This window comes from Phoca vitulina, unplaced genomic scaffold (genome assembly GCF_004348235.1).
Source record: "Phoca vitulina isolate PV1807 unplaced genomic scaffold, GSC_HSeal_1.0 scaffold3, whole genome shotgun sequence".
Taxonomy (NCBI): Eukaryota; Metazoa; Chordata; class Mammalia; order Carnivora; family Phocidae; genus Phoca; species Phoca vitulina.
Window position 1 is genome coordinate 35,349,563 of NW_022589706.1, and position 26,193 is coordinate 35,375,755.

General features: G+C 38.2%; 1 protein-coding gene across 9 annotated transcripts in view; it reads right to left on the bottom strand.

The window, feature by feature from the left end:
• Positions 1–26,193, bottom strand: part of FRYL (FRY like transcription coactivator) — a 254,467-nt gene that overhangs the window by 53,089 nt on the left and 175,185 nt on the right. For all 9 annotated transcript variants that reach the window (XM_032400333.1, XM_032400332.1, XM_032400322.1 and 6 more), the window contains 17 exons: positions 25,809–25,933; positions 24,116–24,173; positions 21,565–21,656; positions 18,251–18,423; positions 16,529–16,689; positions 15,896–16,006; positions 14,917–15,071; positions 14,461–14,560; positions 12,843–13,011; positions 10,513–10,772; positions 10,008–10,148; positions 6,750–6,918; positions 4,792–4,876; positions 4,143–4,255; positions 3,036–3,186; positions 2,268–2,371; positions 974–1,159 (listed from right to left, as the gene is read on the bottom strand). In XM_032400333.1, the coding sequence (XP_032256224.1) occupies positions 974–1,159; positions 2,268–2,371; positions 3,036–3,186; positions 4,143–4,255; positions 4,792–4,876; positions 6,750–6,918; positions 10,008–10,148; positions 10,513–10,772; positions 12,843–13,011; positions 14,461–14,560; positions 14,917–15,071; positions 15,896–16,006; positions 16,529–16,689; positions 18,251–18,423; positions 21,565–21,656; positions 24,116–24,173; positions 25,809–25,933 (2,353 nt within the window). The remainder of the gene's footprint in view (positions 1–973; positions 1,160–2,267; positions 2,372–3,035; positions 3,187–4,142; positions 4,256–4,791; positions 4,877–6,749; positions 6,919–10,007; positions 10,149–10,512; positions 10,773–12,842; positions 13,012–14,460; positions 14,561–14,916; positions 15,072–15,895; positions 16,007–16,528; positions 16,690–18,250; positions 18,424–21,564; positions 21,657–24,115; positions 24,174–25,808; positions 25,934–26,193) is intronic.

The following is a 26,193-nucleotide window of genomic DNA, read 5'->3' on the forward strand; positions in this document are numbered from 1 at the left end:
AAGCTGAAATATTTCCTAATAATTGTTTTCTTACTAACTACACGGGTTTAAGTAAATAACGGGTTTTAACTAAGTAACTTTCACCCTGTATCTGACATTATATGACTTGTAAAAAATATAATTTTTTTCATTTTTTAAAAACAATTATTTTCTAGATCATCTATTAGTAACTTGATACAGACAAATGATTTAATAAGTAAGTTAGGGCTATTAGGAAAGAAGAAAATATAACTTGCAAAGTAAAAAAATTCACACCAACAGTGAAATAACTTTTATATTAGAGTCAATAATTTGGACCTCATTACTTCAAAATGTATGATTTGGAACTCACTAGACTTAAAAATGTGTAACATTTTAAATATAGTAAATATAGGGGCACCTGGCTGGCTCAGTCAGTTAAGTGTCGGACTCTTGGTTTCGGCTTAAGTCATGATATCTCAGGGTCGTGAGATCGAGCCCTGCATTGGGCTCCACACTCAGCAGGGAGTCACCTTTCCCTCTGCCTCTACCTCTGGCCCCGCTCACATGCGTGCTCTCTCTCTCTCTCTCAAATAAATCTTTTAAAAAATAAATACATACATACAGTAAATATAATCAAGTGAATAAAAAACTTTAAATGTCTTCCTTTGTCCATTTTTCAGATCTTGAGAGCACGAGGAATCTAACACAAGTTCAACATCTTTCCCATTAACTGTGCTCAATCAGCTAATAAGCACTCTTTCACTGATCTTCAACTTACGTGTTGAGAACTTAACATTTTTAAGACAAAGACCCTTTTTAAAGGCAATACAGACTCAAATACTCCAAGCTTAATTCTTTTACTAGTTAATAAATAATATATATGGTACTTAAACTAATAAAACTACATTAAAAAAAAAGTATTTCAACTTTTAGTTGACTTTCTCCATTGCAGATTTCAACTTAATGAAGCACGATTCCACTGTCAATCAAATTGGGCATTTGGAGCAAATACCTGTGAAAGTGTAATCTAAGTGTGCAATCTGTTTGACTGTAAGCACCCTGGGCTCATTGAACTCCTTGTTCCTGAGAAGGACAGAAGCAACAGTGCGGATGTTACTGTTGGATCCCATTACTATTAATAAGTGCAGAAGCAGGCGTTTACAATGCTCATACACCTCAGGGTGGCAGTGGTCAAACCCTAGAAAGGACAGTAGAAAATCATCATCAATAAAGAGAAATAATGAGTACTCTTGCTTCCAAACACATATTTTAAAGAAAAGCAGACATTACAGAAAATATTTTGTAGAAGATGATGTACGACACGAAAATATTTATTGGCCTGGAATTCTTATACCCTTTTACAGTAATGGCCTGTTGTCTTAGAGCAGCAGGGAGAATCAAGACAAGTTTTCAATGTGTTTTCTGTCTAAAATTTAGCCATCTATTAGAAATTATTACTCTGAGGGTGCCTGGGTGGCTCAGTTGGTTGAATGTCCGACTCTTAATTTCGGCTCAGGTCATGGTCTCAGGGTTGTGAGACTGAGTCCCACATCAGGCTCTGCGCCGGGCATGGAGCCTACTTGGGATTCTCTCTCCCTCTCCCTCTGCCCCTCTCAACCCTGCTTCTCTCCCTCTCTTAAAAAGAAAAAAAAAAAATTATTACTCTGTTGCGTAACACTTTATGTAAATAAATTTCATAAAGGCAAGCATTTTTTGTGTGTAGCGCATAATGCAAAGTCAGTAGATGTTTGATTACCGAAGAAATGAAGTAATACATATATAACGAGTGTGCATATCAGGAAAACTTCAGAGAAGATGGCTACCTTGACTTGCTTCAGGAAGTCAATTCTATGAGCGTGAAAAGTACCGCTGATGTGATGGATCCCACGTGTCTGTTACCGAGGGCCCAGTGGAGTTTCAGCTGTAATAATCAGACTGTCCAAAATCCCATTCTTTTGGGAAACACTTAGAACCCATTTTAATTTTCCATTTACACCGAAAGTTTCCAGTTCCAGAGGTAAATTAACTTTACTCTTGCTATAGCTCCCGAATTTCTCCTGCTAGAGGGTTAAGTGTGTTTGTGAGCAGTGGAGGGGGCCGCAGGACAGGAATGGGAATGTGGACAGAGGACCTATTTGTGGTTAAGAGAGAGGTGAGGACTAACTCCCTACTGGACCACGAGGATCACTGTAAAAAGTGTCACGGAAATGATATACAAAAAAACGACAGCAGAAACACTGAAAAACTAGACTGTCTTAAAATTATCACCGAAATATAATGGGACATTTAGAACCAATATTTATTACCTATAAAAATTGCATGAAGAAGAAGATGGAGGTAGCTTCCCCATTCCACCTTCACACTGTGATCGATGATCAGATCAGTCAAAAGGATCACGGCTATGTTACACCTGCGATAAGTGAGAATGCTATTAATGTCCTAGCAGAGTAAGCCTGGAGAAAATCTTAGGCCAGCTACTTGAAGACTTGAACATTGTATTTTATGGAAAAATACAACTTCTCAAGAAAAAAAGAAGAAAAGAAATACAGCTGAAGAAACCATTAAGTGATAGTTTTAGAAAAAACATTACCTGCTAAGGGCTCCCCCAAGTCAAGGGCCATAATTTCTTCATCTTCGACCCTGACACCTAGCACGCACACTGCTTGCCCCATAGTAGGTGTTCAGTATGTGTTTGATACATTAATAAATTTTAAAGAATGTGGTAACTGTTCTATTGTGACTTCGATAAGTAGAATTCAGTTTAACACAATTCAAAATAATAGTGCCTAGTGCCATAAAATATTTTTCAGATGTAGTAACTGGGTCCCAGAAAGGTCAAGTAACTATGCCAGACACCCAGAAAAGCAGCAGCAGAAGTAGATTTAATAATATTAATTGTAAACAGAATTCTGAGTTTGTAGATTTCTTGAACTCTAAACACATGGATCTCATTTGTTGCAGTATCAAACGAAAGAAATGGCTTTTTATTCCATGTTGTCAGATAGCATAAAGAAAGCTGAAGGTGTTAAGCAGCAATTTGGCTCATATGAAATAGGAATGATGCTGTAGTCCACCTGTGAAGAGGTAATCCAGGTGATGACGTTTCAGGCAAGTAATCCACCAGTGGTGACCAGCAGCCTCCAGCTGGTGGGAAGGGTAGTGGCTCTCCTTGATTATGCTCCATCACTTTCAGTCGCCAATTAGAATAAAGTGGCATTGAATCACCTATCAAAATAAAATGATCTCATTTTCTACACCATCTATTTTCTGCCAACATAAGCAAACTCTAGTAAGACACCAACTATTTATAGCATTGGAAAGTGATAAAAAATAACTTCCCACTCTTTTGACATAGGTCTGCTAGGAAGACCTGGGTACAAATATTATCAAGTCAAGCAAATCAGAGAGAGAAAGAGCTATCAATTCAGGTTCCATCGTTTATATCAAAGCAAAACTACATTCGCACTCCGTTAGATTCCAGAATTGATGTCCAAGCCATGAAACCACATCATAGGTGAAGCTGCCTTGTAACAAGGGCCTTCTGGTAAGTTACTCAATTCTAAATTTCCTGAGATAGGGCCAACATAAACCCATCTTAAAAGGAAATCTGCTCTACCACAGTGGGGCTGCAGGGTGCAGTAAAAAATGACATCAGGAAATGTGAATTCTGTGTGACATGGGTAAGTCACTTAACCTCTCTGGACCTCAGTTCCATCATGTGCAAAGTGAGGAGATTGGACCAGATCATCTTCAGGGTCCCTTCCCAGTCTGAAGGCTGGTGCTATTCCACTCTACCCCAGTGTTAAAGTGAGACTCAGATAGACATTCACTTTGCAATTGCAAGGGAGAACTTTTCAGTAAAATGTGAATCCACAGAAAAAGAGCAAACCTGTTAAAAAAAAAAGCAGGCTGTAGCCAGTGTCTACGATGCTTCTTGAGAACCAATTCTTATGTTCCTTTTGATTTATCTATAAGGGAACCTGTGCTTTGAAAACAAATTTCCCGCATTCATGCTGCTTCTTAAAATCAGGACATTTCAGATTATGTTGGACCACCACCAGTGGCAGTTAAATACTCTTCTTAAAACCAATTTATCAGAAAAATATATTCACTGACATCAATATAATAATTAATAATACACCTCGCCATTGTAGTTATAAAAAACATGTGGAATTTATTACTTTTTTCTTCTTCATAAGATCCTCCAGAGCTGCTACTGTATCGAGATTCTAGTCTGTGATGTTGACGATTTAAGTGACTGCTTAGTCCACTGTAGATGTCTAGGTGCACATAGCTATGGGAATGATCGTGGCAGTTAGTCACAGTTCATGGTAAAATGGTATTTGTACTTTCGGTTTCACTTTCTACGTTTAAAAAAGAACACAGTACATAAAATATTAACAAAAGCTTCCTATGATACATCTTTATTTCCACCTTACAGTTCAAAAGCTTAAGCTTTTAAGTCAATTATTTCTACCTGAAGACTTTTCCTATATTGTGGTAATAATGCTCTGGTGAAATCTAGCTTATAAAAAACAGGCAGAGTAAATAGCCATTTAGAAAAGTCTAAAAATGTAAACGACACAAAAAGAGCCTGGACATACTCAATCTATTCATCCATTAGAGCACATAAAAGAATCTAGCATGTCAGCATTCTGATGATAAAACAGTTAATGTGGAAAATTTCCAAAACGGAAATATATTTCTTCACTAGAATTCTGAAATATACATTCAATGAAATATATGCTGCAATGCAGAAATGATCATTTATTCTGATGATAATGGTATCTGTCAAACTGAAAGGCTAATGAAGAACAGAGAGGTACTTACCTCTCTTCAATATTCTCTTTAATGGGCTTATTATCAGGATTGCCATCTATGGGAGCTACCATTGTATTGCTACTGGAAGTAGTTCCTGCAATCAGAAATAAAATAGTATCTGTGAACTTAAAGCCTGGGATAACTCAGTAAGAACAAAAAATTTCAAAATTACACGTTAAAACTCCACTACAATGAGAGCAAGGTGATTTTTAAAAAGGAATGTACTCATAATGACCAAGAGAGAAAGGAAACAACAGCAACTAAATTCTAGATGCTGGAAAACAAATGGACAAGAAGTAATTCAGCTTTGAAAAGGCTGAATCTTAAAGCTGGTAGTGGGGGAAACCAAGAAGCTTCTATATCTATATTGCTGAACCTCCAAAAGACTCAGGAATTAGCAGCACTGAGTACCTCTGGGAGTAGGGGTTGAAAGTGTTGCTAAAATGGCAGGCTTGGTTGAAAAATCTACTTCAGAGGTAGTTGGTCCCCACAATCGATGCCCCTCCCTCTTGTAACTGAGTAGCTGTCTCTCTCCACTTCCAGAAATCTTTTTTTTCAAGTTTACTCATTTAAGTAATTTCTACACCCAACATGGGCCTCGAACTCATGACCCTGAGATCAAGAGTTGTATATTCTTCCAACTGAGCCAGCCAGGCACCCCCAGGAATCTTTTCAGATAAGAGTAAATCAAAGATTTCTGGACTAGGGCACATTATATACAGCTGAAGGAGGAAGAACTTTATTGAGAATAGGGGGATTGAGTGAAAATACACACACTAAAATTTGAGATTATATCCCCTTGAAAGCTGCTCACCCCATGGGGCTACCAGAAGGCTTGAAGGCTATGTTGTGGTATGTGTGTGTCCATCTGTGGACTCTATGTATTTGTACATACACACAGCCCTACAACCTCTACTTTGGGTAGATGACTAGTAGAGTTTTGTCTGGGGAATCTGATTAGTCCAAGAGACCTATAGACACTTTCATCAATGAAATCATCATACAACACATGACAAAGTCAACAAGCTCCATATATACCTACAAAACATCTGATCAATTTTTCAATATTCCACTCTTTATCAAAAAACAGATCTAGAATTGGTAGGCTTTTGAGGAAAGCTTTTACTAAGACAAATCAAAACAGAGCAATATAGAGAAAATAGGCTCTTCTGCCGGGAGAAGAAAGTCAGATATAAAAGACAGTCCAACCATGAAACATGAATAAGGCGCTCTTAAAGAAAAAAATTAATTAAAAAACAAATTCTTCGGAATTAACACTCTGGCAAATAAGAAAAACTCAATGGAAGTGGTATTAGAAATCCCTGAGAAAGTAGAACAAAAGGAACTAAAAGATGAAAATAGATGACAAAAAATAAATTATAAAAGATTCCTAATTATACAGATGTTATTAACATGTCAGAAACATTCAATTTAAACTGAGTGAGAAAGAATTTTCATGGAAATGTAATCTGAAATAGTCCCGATATTATGCTGATTTTCAATGGAAGTTATTCCCTCAGGGACATAGTTTCTTCAACTGAAAATATTACAATAATTATATCTGTATATACATATAACACTCACATGACTGGATGTTATGTATCATATATGCCCAAATAATTATAATATGAAATTACAGAGTAAGTCAGTAAGTAAGCCTTTTCTATATTTAACACACTACGTTTATTTGTTACAAAATGCTTGTTGTATAAAGATATATAAATCTATATTCCGGTTCCAAACACATATGTGTAAGTATGTTTCCCTCTGTAATACTGAGAACCCTTCCACTGTCAAACCTCTTTACTCCTATGGGGATTTACGAAGTCTTGTCAAGTTAATTCCCACACATGACTCATGTTTGCTTGTGTTTCTTGATGCTGTTTAAAGTACATGCTCACTATGATGAATAGTTATGTAAAGCTTCTCTTTTGAGACAAAGTTATCAGTTTTAAGTGACTTCTTACCTGAGGTGACCGAAGGGATTTTGCAGCTGGAAGTGATGCGGTAATACGGGGGGTTGTCCATGTGCGTGACGCCTGAGCTGACGGGATCGGTCAGCTGCAGCTCACTCACCAGCTCTTCCAACAACTGCATTGTTTTGTCTCTACCTAAATAGACAATAACTTTCTTCACCTGTCACAAGAGAAAATCGTTCAGAAAAGAAAAAGCACAATTTTTATTTCATAAACTTGAAGCGGATTTTCTCAGATAAGATCAACTTGAAATGGTAGATGAATTAAGCACAACTCAAATTTAAACACTGATCCACAATAAAACATTAATTGGCTTTATAAATAGGGTCTTCCCTCTGGCCCTCAGCATTGTATTTGGTTGGGATGACTTGACTGTTTAATGGTTTCTGCATTATCTACTTCTTTACTATTTTGCCTTTTTTTTTTTTTTTTTTAGAAAAGCAAAAGATAATTGCTTTCCTATAAATCAGCATCTTTTTAATGGAGAGATTTCAATTAATAATATCATCCCAAATTTCCTCAGACTTCAAACACAGGATTTTTTATTCTGCTTCCCCTATTAATTCTCTATTTAACCCAGCAGGTACAGAGTAGTGATTAAAAGCAAGGAATCAGAACTAAACTGGAACCCAAACCACACAGCCTGGATTGGAGTGTAGACACTTGGTAGCTATGCGATTGGACAGTTACTCTCGGTTTTCTCTTCTGCAAAATGGGGACAATAGCACGTATTTCATACAGTTGTTCAGATTAAATAAGATTTAATAAAGCACTTTAAGCATGCCTAGCACGTAGTAGGAGTTAAATAAGTGAAAAAAAAATTTCAGTAGTACGCATTCTGTACGTAAATAATATGTATTAATGAATCGCTTACTAACTGATCAGCCTATCTCTTTTTTCTTTGTAGTTCAATCCTTGCAACTCAAAAAATGTGGTCCTGCCAGCATAGGCATCTTCACCAGGAGCTGCTAGAAATACAGAATCTCAGGATCCACCCCCCAGAGCCAGAACCGGATACCCTGGTGATTCACCTGCACACAGACAACTGAGCAACTCTGCCTTATGTGACCCCTGGGCAAATCTTTTTTTTAAGATTGACTGATTGATTTTTAGAGAGTGGGGGCAGGGCAGAGGGTGAGGGAGAGAAAGAAAGAATCTCAAGAAGACTCCCAACTGAGTGCGGAGTCTGACTCGGGGCTCTATCCCAGGACCCCGAGATCATGACCGGAGTTGAAATCAAGAGTCAGCCGCCTAAGCGACTGAGCCACCCAGGCGCCCCACCGCTGGGCAAATCTTAAAACATGCCTTATTGTATCATACCAGAAGCCTTATAATAATTACCCATGGATAACTGACCTACACACAGCTCTGTATCTATCCAACCTGCTTTAACCATTTGCTAATTCTCTGTTCTCAGATTCAGTCACTGCTGAGCCTACCAGGTGCATTCTTGCCTCCGTGCCCCCTCCACCCCCAACTCTAATCCTGTTGATCTTCAAGCCCCGGCCTCACCCCAGCTGTACTCCCTTCTCCACAAAGTGGGAATCCACTCCTAGTGACAGAGCTAACGGCTGCCCAACACTGAAGAAGTTACTCTTCTCTGTGCCCTGTTTTATTCATCTGTAAAACTGCTGTGATCTTCACACACTCAGATTTGGGAATTCAATGAAACAATGCAGATGAGGTGCTTATATCATGCCTGGCCTGTAATAAGGGATTAAGAATGATAATTAAGAAATTACGATTGTCATTAAAAATAGCTCCTTTTCTAAGTTCCTGGGAAATGGTTATTCCCCGAATTTCATCTTGGCTTCATGGCGCCTGTGTCTTCTTGCAGCCCCACCCCCGCGTTCATCCATCCAGTTAATAGGTACCTTCTATGTGCCAGGCACGATTCCAGGCTCTGGGAAGAGAGCAATGAACCAAACAGACAAAATTCCTGCTCTGGAGGACAGAATCTACTGCGCTGACTAAAGCAAAAGCAACAAGGCGAAGAAGTAAAACATATGTTTGGTGATGACAAGTGCTGGGAAAATCAACAAAGCAGGGAAAGGAAAAAAAAGCACGTGTCGGGACAGGGCATCTGCAGTCTTCGATAAGATGACCAGCAAAGGTCCCAGTGAGAAGGACATTTGAGGAAAGACCTGAGGGAGGGAAGGGAGGGAGCAAGGTAGCTGTTTAGGTAAAGACAGGGGGAGTGCAAAGGCCCCAAGGTGGGAAGGCCATAGAGCAGGGCAGCAAGGGGATCCGCATGGCCTCAGGCAGGGGGCATGAGGGAGAACATTAGGAGCTGAGCTCAGAGAGGTGAGGTGGGACTTTGTTGTTTCACACCACAGCCGCCTTTCTCTAACAGCTTCTCAGTGAGTATTAATCCTGAGGCATGCAACAGTCACGGTAACTCGGGAAATGCTAGGTCAGGCAAAGCTATTAAATGGTTTGTTTGAAGTAGGACCTGTAAGAACTTTGACAGCAACATTCTGCACAGCTGTTCTTCTGTGGTTAGGAGACGCTACCAAGGGGCTGACATCGATGTGTGTTTACACACGTGTGCATTTGTGCACCTGTGTGGATCCAGTTGAACCCTCATGTTTCATAGTCTCATGTTATTTTCCACTTGAGCAGATGTAAGTATTGCTTTCCCCTCTAGAAGGTAAAGACTGTGACATTCTTCATTGCATACCTCTTCCTATGTTTCCCCTTGCTTCTGGAAGCCGTCGGCACAATTCTACATGCACTGAGCTCTCTCACTCACCATTCTGCTCTAATATCTAGCCTAGCAAAAAGCATAAACACTCTCAATTTTGTGGTCTCACATCTAGATCACTGCCTCTCGAGGATCATCTCCAATCCTCCCAGAGAGCTGTGGTTCCTCGGTTATTCACTCTCAGTACTCTGCAATTTTCCTCTGCTGCCCTTATCAAGACTGCATTTTATTAGCTTACTGATTTATTCATTAAATACATTAGGTGAAGGTTCAGAGAATAAAATCTCCATCACCCACCGGGCTGAAAGGCCCAGAACCTAGAAGAGCACCTGGCCTGTGATCAAGGCCAGACAGTATCGGTTGAATGAAGCAACGAACAAAGGCACGTGTGATTTCCTGGCGGGGTCCTCACTGTGGGCCTTGCTTTGCTTCTGCTGCCCTCCTGCCGCCCATACTCTGGTACTACAAGAAACCAGGTAAGTTTTATTAAAAAAAAAAAAAAAAAGAAAAGAGAAAGAAAAAACTAAATGAACCTGAATACATACGTAAGGCAAGAGGCTTGGTTCACTATTCACTCCACAAACGCTGATCAGAAAGTGCAGAATGATTTTCAGGTTTTTCGGCCAGCCATCTGCAAGCGTGGTCCACACATTCTCCACCTCCGACCAGGCCAGCCCGTCCCCGTACTAGATGCAGGGCACACAACGCGTACTTCAGTGAGGATTGCTTATTAAATACCCAACTTATCACACCATCAAATACTAGAAAATCGTTTAAGAGACAGCTTTAATCTTTTCCGAGCTCTAGAGGAATAATCATTTCTTTCAACAAATCTGAACATAAATATATCACTAATCATCTATGATATTCTCTCCTCCCCCAAGAACATATTTTGGATCTACTGAGAAGTGTTTTAAAGGAAGGAATTTGGTTCTTTTCAAACAAGTATCTGTTTGGTTATCACAGGATGATCTGATCTCATCTATTTCTAACCTTTTGACTCCTCTTAATAATTCTGTGCAGCAACTGTGAACACAAACCCCACTTTACCTTTGCTGTCATGTACATTAGATTATTCAAAACCATCGCAGTGGCCTGTGGAGACCCCCAGCCTTCTCCTCGCAGCCAGCGCCTGCTAGTCACCATAAGTTCTCGGTCTCTTAAGGAGTCGTCTTCATCTTCCTCATGCCGCCTTGCTGTGGGCAAAGGTCTTAGATCTACCAACTCAATGTTGTTCATCCACGGTAAGAGATAGTGCAGCATTACTTGCCTCCCAGCAGGGTGAGCTGTCTGAATTCTCTGGCTTATCTCTGTCATTAAAAACAAGCCAAAAGAGGAAACAACCGGTATCATTTCCATTTCCTTTGATTTGTAATTAACCTCTGGTAAGATATGAGATCCCGACCAGGGGAGAGGTGGTGTGTGGGGGAGCTGGGACCCCAGCAACGGCAATGACCTCCCTCAGGGAGACAGGGTCTCTTGAGAAGGAGGCCTAGGAACACGAATACTTAAGATGGAAGAAACGAATCCACCAAAAGTGACAGAAAAGGAATAGCTCACAGTGGAAGGAAAACCAGGAAATAATAAATGTCTAGAAATCAAGAGAGCTCAGGATTTAAAGAAATGTAAGGTGACTAACATTAATTGCTTGGCAAGGTAGCAAACAGACTGAAGACCAAAAGTTGATGATTAGATTTAGCAGTTAGGAAGTCTTCAGTAAGTTCACAGAGAGGAAACTCACACTGATGGAGTCTGAAGGTCATTTTTGAAGATGCACAAGGACTGAGAACATGGAAAAAGTGAATGTGGATACTCAAGGCAGGTAAAGGGATGCGGGAACGGGTCAGAAGTGGGTGTAAAGGCGGAAAAGGATGGGAAGAGCCAGGGAGCTGAAAACATTTCAAAATTACCGCAATTGGTCCCAGAGAAAGGAAGGAGCAGGACCCTCAAATTTCAAAGTGGGCAAAGTTTCTATTGATAAGCTGCCCCATACAATCCCTAACAAACACTCTGCTCATCTTGCCTTGGAAACAGTAAAAGTGAAAACTGCACTGAGCAGGTTTACAGGCTATATTTTGGTTTAGAATAGACCATTTAAAGCAAGGAGTTACAATTAGCAGATCCTAATGACGAGTATCTGAAGACAGAAGTGAAGGACAAGGCGAGGGAGCTGGGGGCATGGTCTACACGTCCCAGCTGCCCTTGCCACCAATTTCTTGAGCTCCGAGACTCAGCTGGACTGCTCTGCTTGCTCTGTGGGAGGCTGGAGAAGCAGCCCGGCAGAGGATCGGTGATCCAGGCAACCACCGCTCCACACTGATGACCACCCACACTGATCCCGAAAGGGCTGTCGGGACTGTTGCGAAAACGGAAGGGCATGATCACTGCCGTCTATCAGTGCAAACCAAACAGCTAAACTGCTTTAAGAACTAAATGTCGGAGGAATTTAAATAGATTTTTCCTCATTCAGGTCAGTGAGGGATGAGAAACTATTTCTACTGCTGAAATGGGTGCTGTGGAAAGACGCTCCAAGGAGGCTAAGGTCACTAAATCTTGAGGCCAAATGAAAGAAAAGGATCCATGACAGAATCTTGTCATCTCCTGGATGCCCATTTTGGTGCATGTCCAATTCTCAGACTAAAATAAGATCTCGCTACAAGTGAAAGCCAGAAAAACTACCTAAGTGTTCTGTGTTAAAAATCAGTAAAAGGACAAAGCACTCTAGGAGCACATGCAATAGTGTGTTCATTGGGCGGAAGGTTAAACTAAATTTTAAACAAAAATTGTCCTAAATCTGAGTCCTGGGAGATCCACACAGAGAGGACATCTTGCCTGACACATAGTCCCACAGTTTTAGAAACCCCTGGAAGGAACTGTCATTGGCCCAAGAAAAGGAAATGGGAACAGAAAGCAACGTGGGATCCTAGCAGTAGTTTTGCTCAGGGCAGTGCAGGACCTTCCCCTATGATGAGAGGTGTTACTTATAGAAAGAAACCTGTATCTTTATCCCTGCCCATTTTTATTATTAAACACAGACCAATACACAAGATAAAATATGTACTAAAACACTTAGGAAGTTCTGTGTCTACCCAAGAAACATCTTTAAATTGCATGTGAAGCCCCCTCCTTCCCCCTCCTTCACCCCCCGGGGTGGAGAAGGGAAGGCAAAGTGAGAAGCCTTGGCAAGACTACAGTAGTAAGAAATCTATATATATTGATAGAGTAGTATTAAACGTTCTTACTAAAGGAAAAAATTTTCTTACATAAAGACATGTTCTGTTTTGAATCAACCTCCAATTTCTTATATTTAAAATTTCCTAAAAGTAGTTTTTTAGAAAGGATTGCTAAAGAAAACCCACTGACCAGTTCAACGATCATACCTGAGAATATGGCAAGAGTTAGCTCAGGATAGGCCCTTGCTAATTCCTCGGACAACTGATAGTATGAAACAGAATACAGATGCGGCAGTGGAGACAGCTGGCTGAGTACTCCATCTGTTCTCTGAACTTCCAATTTGTGAGCATAGCGAAACATCTTCGGTTCCAGGATCTGCAGGAATGTAGATTCAAGATTTTATGAGTCCTCTAAATTTCAGCTACAACTGAAAAATAAAATCTTCTCCTAAGAATTATTCCAGCTTAAAAATTATATAGTTATGCATATTGTAAAGTATTTCAGGTGTTACCTTCTAATTCCCAGGAATGTTTGCAAAAGATCTGTAACTGTTTAGAAGGCTTTATACTCCTTGTGCTTAATTCTAATGGTTTGGGTTAGTAGCATAGTCTGAGAATGACTTTAGCAACTTAATATACAATTACTTGAAGAAGATTTACCACTTTCCAGTTAAAAAACAGGATTATATAAAACAAGTGAAAAAAAAATCCTCTAACAGATCTTGGTTAAATACAGATTAAATATGGAATATGAGCTAAAAATTATTTTAACATTACACTATGTAAAGATACAGCACTGAACCTTCTTAATTAATAAAGACATGAGGGTATAATTCTCAAGATGGCAGCTACCGGCATCAGTACCACGTCAAACCCTCTGGAAACATCAGCGTCTACTTGAATCTTAACTTGGTTAAGAGTGAAGAAACTCATCCTATTACCAATTAGTTAGATACTGTAAAATAATGCTACCTCCATGCTTGGTAAGTTAACTTTCTAGGTTATTTTTCTTGGTCTAAGAAAGAAAAACTGTACAAGCACATCATAAAAGGGCGAATTACTTTTTACTTGGTTCTCAAAAAAACATTTAGCTCCCATTATTCTCATCTGCTGGACAGGAACAGGTCCGTGCACACGTAGGTCCCGACCACTCCGTTCTTACGTGTGCACACTGGCGCATACAGGTGTGTGTGCCAGTACGTGCCTGAGCCCTCTGTAACGCACTTCTGAACAATCTATATTATTTGTAGACCCGAGTGACCCATATTATCTTTGTCTTTTTTCTTTTAAGATTTATTGATTTATTTATTTGACAGAGACAGAGAGCACAGGCAGGGGGAGCAGCAGGCCGAGGGAGAGAGAGAGAAGCAGACTCCCCACGGAGCAGGGAGCCAGATACAGGGCTGGATCCCAGGGTCCTGGGATCAGGACTTGAGCCCAAGGCAGATGCTTAACTGACGGAGCCACCCAGGCACCACTTATCTTTGTCTTCTATTTTTAATGATAATCAGGAATTGATGCCATGCCTCCCTATTAAAAATAAAGCCCAGGGGCTCCTGGGTGGCACTGTCAGTTGAGCGTCCGACTCTTGGTTTCGGCTCAGGTCGTGATCTCAGGGTCATGAGATCGAGCCCTGCATCAGACTTCTGCACTGAGCACAGAGTCTGCTGGAGTTTCTCTCTCCCTCTCCCTTTGCCCCTCCCTACCTCGCACTCTCTCACACTCTCTCTCTCTCAAATAAATAAATCTTAAAAAAAAAAAAGCTAAATATTTATATGCTTCATTAAATCATTAATAAGTAATATTTTAACATTTGCTTACAAACCTGTAAAAGTTGCATAGCAACTTCATAGATACTTCGAGAAGAATCAGCTGCTTTAAACAGTATCAGATTTAGGAGCATCACTGTGTCACACTGATAATCCCTAGGGACAAATATTACATGTTAGAGAAGTTTTAGAGGCTTTCACACCATTAATAAATATGGTACACAAAGGGCAAGGCTGCAGCAGATACCAAGTGTTAAGCCTATGACTAGGTGTTTTTTTGTTTTTTGGGTTTTTTGTTTTTGTTTTGTTTTTTAAGGCAAAAGGTACACAACAGATGCATGGTGATCATTATTCTTATTCTGGTTAAATTTCAGTAGAGCTCAAGGAGAGAAAATACTGGCTTCTTAGTATTTCTGAATTCAAAAGGAAACATCTTCTTAAAGAAAAGAAAAGAGAAGGAAAAAAAAGAAAAGAAAAGCTAAATAAAATATGGAAGACAGTATGTGGAGTACCTGTTCTGGAATACATTAGCTATGGCTTTAAAGCAGCCGGCTGCCACTCTCTTGGAACCAGTGTAACATCGATCCACAGCCCAGTACATCAGGTTGCTCTGGTCCGGGTTCAGCTCCAGCAGTAATGTAACTGCCTCACAGCCCAACTGATGCACCTACGTAAAGGTCACAACATTGCCCAGGATAAAGAAATTTATATATTATATATAACTACTCCTCTACATTTTTATTAAAATAATATAGTTATTTAAGCACAAAACTCAGTCTCATTTTGTTCAACTCCTTCTCATTATATTCGGCCAAAGGAAAAAACAAATGACATGGACAAATTATACTTGGTCTCCTGCTTTTTACCCAAGACTCTAAGTAGTACAATTCTCTCCTCCAGCAGAGCCCTCAAGGCAGCTGATGAATACAAAGAGTGATTAAGTGCTTTCAGAAAAGTGCGTTATTAACCTCTCCAGTTATTTTTATCAAGCTTTATTCTTGTTTTTGATAAGCCAATAGAGAAATTATTCTGAGGGGAAAAAATCTAAGTCCTGTTTTAAATCGTGAAGTCTGTGCATGTACAGTAGGAGAATAAGGAAAAGGGAAGGCAAGGAAGATTAATTGGAGAGTGGTCAAGAAAATGATATTAAACAGTGTATTTCTTCCATGGAGCTCAATGTATTCTATATTAGTATTTTATTTAAAGATCTAGAACCCTATCATGAGATGTGTGTATATACACACACACACACACACACACACACACACTACTGTATTAATCCTATAATATAAAAGGGAAATTAACATTATTTAAATAAGAATTAGAAATTTCTTAAAATATTGCATCCTCTTTTACACAACATGCTTTTTGCATATAATTCTAACCTATCTTATTAAAAAAAAAAAAGACTTGTTTTCAGTGGGTCATACTATAATTCCAAAAAATGCAGTGTGATTTATTACGAAATCTTCAAGGCACCGTCATAATCACCTTTTTGTCCAGAGAGTCCAAAATGTTATCCAACCATTTGTACAAATAGCCATCTGATGAAAGTCCCACATTATCTGCAACAGGGCCACAACACAGTACAGCAGACATAGCCTTCAAACAATAACATCAGAATTACACTTAAAACATCCAAGAGGTTTGCTGCTGGTTGCTTAATGAGAAGAGGCAGGGTATGTTTATTCATGCTTATGTAGCCACAATATCTTTAATTCTTTCCTTTACAAAGAAGAGCATAATAGCAATTTTTGAAACTAAGTAATTTATGATGAGTAGTAAGTAAATACATGATACCAAATAAGGCATGAGCTTGGACAGTACTGGAAGAGAAGAGAAAAAAAAAGACCAAGAAAAAGTACTTAAGTAGGAAAAAAGAGGCAATTCTCAGTTCTTTAAGAAAATGGCATTTAAATTTTGGGTAGATTCTGTAACTTTTTACATTGTATTTTATGTATTTAAATCAACATACGGTATAAATATTTGAATACAGCAGGCAAATATACTCTCAGGTACTCAGAAGAAATCTATCCTTTTTATACTACTAGGAGCTGAGAGACAAAAAAAAATTTAACTGCACTCTTCACGTAAGAAAAAAGAAATCAGATTTCTAAGCAATACCTTCAGTGCACAGTACTGATGTCTGTTAATTTGCATATTTCTGTCACTGTATCTGTCCAAGGGTGTAAACATGATGCTAAAAGGACCTGCCCAGTGACTGAACAGCATAAACAGACTGTGACGAAGGCTCTGTTGAGGGAAGATACTTCTTCTCTGGTGCACTGCACATAAAAAAAAACAGATGGGAAAAAATTTATTTCCATTTCTTTTTATTTTAACATGCATGTCAACTTATTTGGGATTGAGTATGTAACACTGCAAAAAAGCAAGCAAAAGTTTTCATTTTCACCTACCAACAAACCTCCTTGGTGACAGTAATCATTGATGCACGTGCAAGACCCAGAAACAGGGCTGCAGTCTGACACCATGTAGCTCAGCATTATGAGAGATACAGGATCTCTGCAAGCAGAATTTCAAGGCGGGCACCGTACTGCTCAGAGGCTGGCACAGAGCTGGGACTCAGGACCCTGCTTCTCCCCGGCTGTTGCTGGCTACATGGTAAGCTTGGCCAAGACATCAACATGAACGCAACTCTGGATCTTGGTTCATTGCCAAGACAAAGCTTTGGAATAGGTAAGCTGTTTTTGAGCTTTGTATGTTTTCAGCTGCACAGCTATCTTTTTAAAAGAATCCTTACATGGACTCTTGATATACAGAACAGACAAAGGAGGGGCTGATCAACTTGAAGTAAGGGGTGAAGCCTAGAGTCTAAACCCATTCTATTCTGCTGCCTCTTGCTGATGGCACCAGAAGAGAAACAACATTGTTTGAAAACCACTGGCTGAGATGATCTCCAAGAATTCTTTCCACTTGAAAATTCTATCTACAAGTTCTCTGCGTCAATCCTTGTTGAAGAAACTCAACAGTATCTTAATGAACCAATCCAGAAGTTGTAGACAAATGTTTAGTAATGGACTAAATTATATCTTTATGTTAACTGAGCTTCAGATCAGGAAAGCATTTCCCTCTGAAGTTCAAAACAGGCCTCCTGCATTTGAAATTAATGTACCTAAAGAAATGTTTGCAGGCCTCTTTTATAAAATACAACCCATGCTCTCACTCTCACAGAGTCAACTGTTTGCATGTTCTTTTAAAGGTAACAAAATAATTCTTTTACAGAAAGAAAAAGAAACATTTGCATTTACATGGTATACCAAAGGCTACAGTCACATTTTATGTCTCATCCTTGTAAATAATTTATGGTTTTTTGAAAAAAGTAATTGCATATATCAGTATTTCTAGGGCCTAAACCAGCACCTGGCATATGGTAGGTACTGGAAAAATAGGCATATATACCTTAAAGGAATCAATCAGTAACACCGTGTCCTTAGCATACCTTGTAACTGCAGCCTACACCCTCCTTCCATTATTCAGCAGTACCTTGTTAATTCTATTCTCAATGACCATTTGGAACATAATTGCTTTTTGCTCATTGTATTTAGAACAAGTTTGCCTAAAGAAGCTTCTTCTATTGATTTCTTAAATTTTTTGTTAGTGTCTTGAATATCATTAAAAATCTATGTGGGCTTGCTTTTTTTTCGATTTCTACTCACCACACTAGTTGAAAGGTAAAACAAACTCTTGCCATCCATGTTATGCTGACATATTTTTCCACTATGTTCATAAGCTGCTTTATCACCTTAGACTGCAAACCCTCAGGGGAAGAAAGTACGTGATGGTCCCTCACTATTCAATAATGTTTTAAGAAACTGGAAAGAATACCTGGAACATTCTGAATGATATTCGCCACTAAGGCACTAAAATGGCATCGGATATCCTTCAGTGTGTCAGAGTCTTTTTCATTTTCTGCTTCCAGGAGTTGTCTAGTTAAATCTACATATTCCAATAAAGTGTTGTTGAGGAAATGTGTTTCATTATCAAGGCCACCACTTGCACTGAAAATATTGAAAAAAATAAAGAAAATGTGGTTTTAAATTATAATTTAAATCAAAATAAATTCCTAGTAACCAAATTCAGAATAATATACAGTCGACTCTTGAACAACGTGAGGGTTAGGGGCACCTACTCCCACCACCCCAGTCAAATATCTGCATATAACTTTTGACTCCACAGAACTCAGCTATTAACAGCCTACTGTTGGTGGGAAACCTTACCGATAACATAAACCTGTCGATTAACATATATTTTGTATGTCATACATATTATATAATCTATTCTTAGAATGAAGCTAGAGAAAAGAAAGTATTAAGAAAATCATAAAAGAAAATACATTTACAGTACTGTACTGTTAGAATCCACATACAAGTGGACCTATGCAGCTCAAATCCATGTTCAAGGGTCAACTGTTTATTAAACTTGGCATGATCATGGTAGTGTGCAACTTTACATAAAAAATTAAATGAACATGATTTTGGCTTACAAATATAAAATAGATGGTGCTTCTTAATCAAGAAACTGCTATTGTAATTTTTATTATTCAATTCCATATCCACCTTTAATCAACTATTCTGAGTGCTAAATGTTAGCCCCTTTCTGGCAAAATATATAGCTTTTCAAAATAGGAAATAAGGAGGCATATGGGATAGGGAGGATCAGTTTAGAAGAGTAGAAAGAGGAGGGGTGCCTGGGTGGCTCAGTCGGTTAAGCGACCCACTCTTGATCTCAGCTCAGGTCTTGATCTCAGCGTTGTGAGTTCAAGCCCCATGGTGGGCTCCACACTGGGCATGGAACCTACTTCAAAAAAAAAAAAACTGATAGAGGAAAGACTAGTTCTATATATTCTCACAGCTGCCATGCAAATTCACATTATGCCTTTAGTACAATCAATCAAATATTCATTAGGTACTTATTCTCAGCAAGTACTGGGGATACAAAAATTTAAGAGAATTCAAGTAAGAGTGCTGGTTTTCAAGTCCTCTATCTACACCTATGGAGTTGCCTCCAAAATCTCTGCAGTATTTTTCCTTTGAGGCAAGGGTTCTGAGCCTGGAAACCATAGACTGGAAGGGGGTCATTTGGTTAGTAAGAAGTCTCAGATCCCAGTCTTGTTCCCTCACTTATTAAAGATTTGACCAGTAGCTACTTCAGAGCATTTTAGTAACAATATAAATTAGTTACTACATAAGAAAGCATTAGTAAACCATAAATGCTATATAAATGGTTGGCTATTACATTTACATTTATTTTGATCGTTTTTCCTTGCTATACTTGAAAAGTACTTCTAAAATATGTGATTTTAAAAGTAAAAATAATTTTTAGTAGTTGTGGCCATGAAAACAAGAGTAAGGAGTCACAATGGTACTACAGTATATTAAAATTATCAGTCTACAACAATAAAAAATGTTGAATCATAATGAAATGTTTTCCTTCATTCCTTAAAGGAATGTTTTTAATTTCTGAGTAATGATTTATTACTGGACGGGAAACCAATTTAATAGATTGCAACCTGACTCAGAATAAAACATTCACTTAACAACTATTCATTGAATACCTCCTATGCATCAGGCACATCAGATTGGCTGGGTGAACAAAGCAAAGATCCCTGCCTTCTTGGCCTTTAGAATTCTTTTTTTTTTTTCCCTTAATTAAGGAAATAAAAAGTCCGTAATACCAACAGCCTTATAGTACTACTTTCTCTTAAAACAATAAAACCAAAACCAAAACACATAACTGTGTTCAAAACCATTACTGCTATCGAGTGAACACAGCTTTTGTAAATTTTAAAGATACCAACATCCTGCAGTTCCCCCAAATAGTACCATTCAAAGATTCTTCATTCACTAACACTACATTAAAAGCAACAAAAAAGAAAGAAAAAAGATACAGATACGTATTACGTTGTTGATTTTTTTCATTAAGCCCAGTGTGTTTCAAATTCTCCTTTCCTAACTTCCACTGTTTTATTTTTGTGTAGGACAAAAAAAAGAATGATGTTTCTTTTTTCTCTTTCTTTTCATTTACTATAAAAGAAAAGGTAAATCAGTGGTCTAAATTCTCCTTAATTAAAGCTCGATTTTGAAAGCACTCATCAAAAGCATTTGATGCTAACTATGGAAGGTATGAGGTACACTAAGAAATAATCAGGACAAATGCCAACGTCACAATACTGCACTTGTTTATTAACATTCATTTTTACTCAAGATCTCTTTTCAGTTACCTTTTTTTTGGAGATGATCATATCTTTTTTTTTTCCCCTCCTTCAATAGTCAGGCAACACAGTTACCCTTCCTAGGGAAATAGTTATTTCTCAACCCAAAGCCAGTGGAATTTTCCTCAAGGGGCTGGTCTTAGTGTCCACATGCCTTTATTCTAGCAATAACTCCAGGTTTTATGTTTTCATTGGTGAAGGGTGGAAAGTTATGAATTATGATTTATGTTCATGGATTTCGTAATTATCCCCAACAGGAGAGAATAACAGTCAATTGGAATAGATTTGCAAACCTTACAGTGTTTAGCCTTTATACATATGATTTTACAATCCAAAAGAAATAGATCTTTAAAATGAGGTAAGAAATCGGGGCGCCTGGGTGGCTCAGTCGTTAAGCGTCTGCCTTCGGCTCAGGTCATGATCTCCAGGTCCTGGGATCGAGCCCCGCATCAGGCTCCCTGCTCAGTGGGGAGTCTGCTTCTCCCTCTCCCTCCACCTTTCCCCACTGCTCCTACTCTCTCTCTCTCTCTGTATCTCTCTGTCTCAAATGAATAAATAAAAAATTCTTTAAAAAAAAAATAAATAAATAAAATAAAAAATAAAATGAGGTAAGAAATCATTAAGTTAGTCACAAAAAAAGGCTACTGTCCACTTGCCTGACTTACTAGATGCCTACAAATATCAAAATCCTAGGAGCATTATAGCCAATTTTTGCCCGAAGCAATCTAGTACTAGTCGTAGATTTTTTTCAGTATGTTTTTTAGCCACTGGTTGACGTACTGGATGCATCTTCTATAAATAATGTTCACAGTGTAGCAGTTTTGTGTTGTGGCAAAGGGGTTTTTCTGTTTTTATATATTTCATAAGAGAAAAAATACTATGTTCCCTAATCATTCCAAAGTTTTGAAAATCAAAACCCAGCACTGACCTGTGACTAATGACACCAGCATCCGCTAGCAGTTCAAATATTCGTACCAGTTGTACTCGCAAAATGTCTCGACGCCTGCGCCGCTTCATATTCTAGTCCAAAGATATAAAGATATTAAGTGAAAGTCCTTTGGGAAGTTGACAGAAAACTTGCTGGTGTAACTTGGAAAGAATAATGTGCAATGCAGACTTTGATCACTTTAGTGGCTACTGAAGCAAGGAGATACGTGTGGAATAGTTTGAAATTAACGAGCCAAAGAAAATCACATGACGTTTTATGTGGCAATACTCCTTGTGTGGGGAGAAAATAACATCCTATAATTTCAGGTGATTTGCTAATCTGACAACTTCGAACAACTGAAGCAGTTAGTAAACTGTTGTCACTGCATGATAAAGAATCCCTAAGATATTCCCCAAAATATAACAAAAAGACAGGGGAAAATAACACAAAGGGGAATGAAAAAACCTTATAGATTTTGCTCGTGCCAAAGTTTTCCACTCAATAATTAATTCTGACACAAAAACTAAATGCAAAAGAAAAAATTTCTCTGACCATTATGGTCTGAATAAATTTGTCTTATTAGAGCCAAAGTACTAATGATTAGCATAATTGCTGTAACGTCTCCCCTGGATTCTGCTTCCAATGGGAACTCGTGTAGTAGGAAGAGACAGATGTGCTGTATCACTTTCTTCCATTGTTCATTATGTCACTGTGGTGTAACTTTCACAATATAGAGCAATTGGAAACCTACTTATTATTATTAGTCTTTCAACTTTCAAGTCCATGATCCAGTTTCCTGCCTTCCATAGACCAATCTGCTGATGACCAGCTCATTACATTTCCTATTTCTCTTAACTCTTTATAAAGTTCACAGCACATTGTACTCAACAGGATAGTTTCTAAGCAATCTTTGAGGATTTCTGCAAAGTTTTATTGACTTGTTTCCATTCTGTATCTACAGAAAGATTGTGAGTCTAAAGCGCTCAAAATAAATCTTATATTCAAGGCACATCATTGTACTTTATCTATTCATTTGCTATGATGCATTTTTCCCCCTGAAATTGTGAAGTATAAATATTGCTACTTAATTTTGTTTCCAATTCCAATTTGTTTCCAATTCCCTGGATTGAATCACCCTACACTGTAATCAACATGATCATTCTGAAACAGAAGTCTGATCAATTACTAAGTGGGGATACTACCACAACTCTACAGGGCTGAATTAAAGAAAGGAAGTGAAGCCTTACAGATGCCATCTTAAAGTTACTAAAAGAGCACCTATTGTCACCATGTCCTTCTCCTGCTTTAATTCCTCTGTGACATTAATAGCAGTGACTCTCAGTCTTCTACACCAGGCTCATCTAAGGTGGTTTTTAAAAGATTTCTGGGCTCCGTTCCAGGGATTCTCACTCAATAGGCCCAGGAATCTCTAATTTTTAGGAAGCTTTTCCAGGCAGTTCTAATGCCCATGCCATATGGTGCTCACTGGTCTACTGGATAAAGCTGAGACCAGGAGTCTTTCAGGAGATAGTTCCTCTCTTGCTTTGCAGCCTGATCCATCTTTTTCTCCATAATATAATCATGCAAAAGCATCTGCAATGTCCACATTCTTTTATAAAGTTTGCAAATGCTGTTTCTCTGCCTAGAATGTCTTTCCCTTGCTTGTCCACTGGGGAATATGCTTCAAACTTCACCTCAAGTATCAGTGCTTCAGGCTTACTTTTCCTTGACAGGCAGAGCCAGAGGTTTTCTTCTCTGCAGTTTGTGCAACCTCTGATCTGTGATTTTATTCCAGTGGGTAATACGTTGTTATAATTATGGTTTGCAATCTGTCTGTCCCACTAGACCTGTGGTTTCTAAAAGTTGCTCAGAACCTGACACAGATCTGTAGATTTAGGGACGTAGACCCAGGATTGGCAAAATATGGCCCTCAGGACAACCCTGGCCCACTGTTGCCTAAAAAAAATTGTTTTGGGATATAGCCACGTCCCTTTGTTTAGTAGTCTATGCAGACTGAGTAGCTGCAACAGAGACAGTAGGGCCTGCAAAGGTGAAGATATTTACTATCTGGCCATTTACAGAAAAGCTTTCCTGACCCCGATCTAGACCCTGACTGTCCCCACTTTACAGCAATTTAATATGTTTTATAGAATGAGTTTCTGCATAAGATCTTCTGTGAGAGGGGGAAGGAAGAATTTTGTATATTAAAAAAATGTTGAGGAGCACCACGCCTGGGTGGCTCAGTCAGTTGAGTGTCCAACTCTTGATTTCGGCTCAGGTCACGATCTCAGGGTCATGAGATCGAGCCCTACGTTGGGCTCCGTGCTGGGTGTGAGGCCTATTTAAGATTCTCTCTCTTCCTCTGCCCCTCCCCACCCCTGCGTGCTATTTCTCTCTCTCTCTCTTAAAAAAAAAAAGGTTGAAAACTGCATCAGACCATCTTTTACATATTTACTTCTCAATTTCTAATTTTTGGTATAATGTACAGAATACAGAAGACAATAAGTATCTGCCAAATAAATATTTAATGACAGAAAACTATACGGCTTACCTCTGGCCTTCTTTCGAGTGCTTCTTTAATTATGGGATGCAATTCCTCTATTAGTTCCCTAGAAGAAAAATTATACACATTTTTAAATTAATGGCTGAACAGATACAATCTGATGTGCAAATATGTAAATACTAATATAATGATGTGAAATGACAAGTGTTAACCCTAATTCTACTGTTTTAAACACAATCCTCATTGTTTTAGTTATAGAAGAACACGTGCACACTGTAGAAAACTGGGAAAGCAGAAAAAAATTGTACAGGCCACCTATTCTAATTTGCAGAGATAAATACCGTCAAGATTGGTGTTCCATTGTTTTGCAGCCCACGTGTATTTTATATAGTTGAAACCCTATCAGCTATGAGAAGGTATCCTTTCTTCCTTTAACACTAGCATAATGATATCCACATGCCCTTAATTAGTTCATAATATTCTATAACAGGGTGGGATACCATAATTTTTCTAAACATTTTCATTTATTACTGGTTCATTAAATTTCATCCAATTTTTTTTTAAAGATGTTACTTTTAAGTAATCTCTACACCTAACGTAGGGCTCAAGCTCACCGTCTCAAGATCAACAGTCACATGCTCCACCGACTAAGCCAACCAAGTGCTCCAATTTTATCTAATTTTTGATTATAAATACTGCCTCAGTGAACATCTTTGTCTTCATTTCTGATTATCTCCTTAGGATTAATTCTTACAAATGGAATTAATGAGTCAAAGGGCATGAACTTCATGAAAATGATAATTTAATCTTTGCTTATATTCGGATTTTAAATTGAAAATGTGCTCATTGTCGATGATTGGGAAAATAAAAAAGGATAATAAGAAAATAAAATGCATCCACGATTTCATCATCTATAAAACTACTGCAGACATTTAAAGTATTTGCCTCCGGTTTCTTTCTTTTTTTTTTTTTTTGGATTGTTTCTATTTATGAGAATTTGTTTTTTAAGAAGCTGAGATCATTTTTGTAACCCATTTTTTGCTATTAGCATAATAATGTATTTACTTGTCATAAAATAATCCTCCAAAACCTCATTTATGATGAATGCCATTCCCCAAATACAGCCCTATCACAATTTGCTAACCTAGTCTCTGTTGTTCATGTTATCTCAGAGATAAAACATCAAACATCACCTTAGATCAACAGAGGACAATCTCAAAAGAATAAATACAAGGCCCAGCAGGCAACAACAAAGCAGAATCTCAGGCAAAAATGAAGGATTTGCTTTGTTAATATCAAAAACATCAAGAATGAAATAAAATATGTACATAAATATTTCTTCTAAAAATAATCTAATTCTCTCGAACAAGAAGGGGAAAAACTACAGTTTTAAGCAACAGACCGAACCTATAAAATAATCACATCATGGTCTAAATAGGTAGGAAAATATTAAAAATTTACGTGGCATTTTATCATTTTTAGAACATATTTATACACAGTATATATGAGATTTTCATAGTAATTCTGTGAAGAACATTGGGGACATCTTATTTGCTCAATCAAAATGAAGAAATAAAGGGTCTAATAAATTAAATGACTCTTTAAATGTTACATGGCTAGTTAACTGGTAAATGTCATGACTGATACGAACTGTCCTGATTATAAAAAACTCTACCGCACCTTCTCTCGAGTAGTGCATTTACTATTTTAGTGCATAGAGAAAACATATGAAGATAATTACCTAAAAGCTCCTGGGTTGGTCCTGCCAAGACCTAGAACAAGGGATTCTGTGATTTCCATGCTCTCAGAGCGCATCATTGGAACTACATGCTTAAACAAGGATGAAGGGGATGGGATGCCAATTATCTGGAAAAAATAGATATATTTATAGCAGCCATTAATGATAGTACATCCAATTAAATAACTTGGCACTTCATCAATATTTCATCAAGGGCAACGAGGAGATGAAATTTTACTGTGAATGGGACTTCAAAATTCACCTGTGGTGTACATAATCTAAAAACATTAAACATTTGTCCAATGGTTCACCGCAAGTTCGTTAAAAGAATTTGGGTTCTGTGAGTCTCTTAATTTCTTACATATACTTACCATTACATAATAGGCTG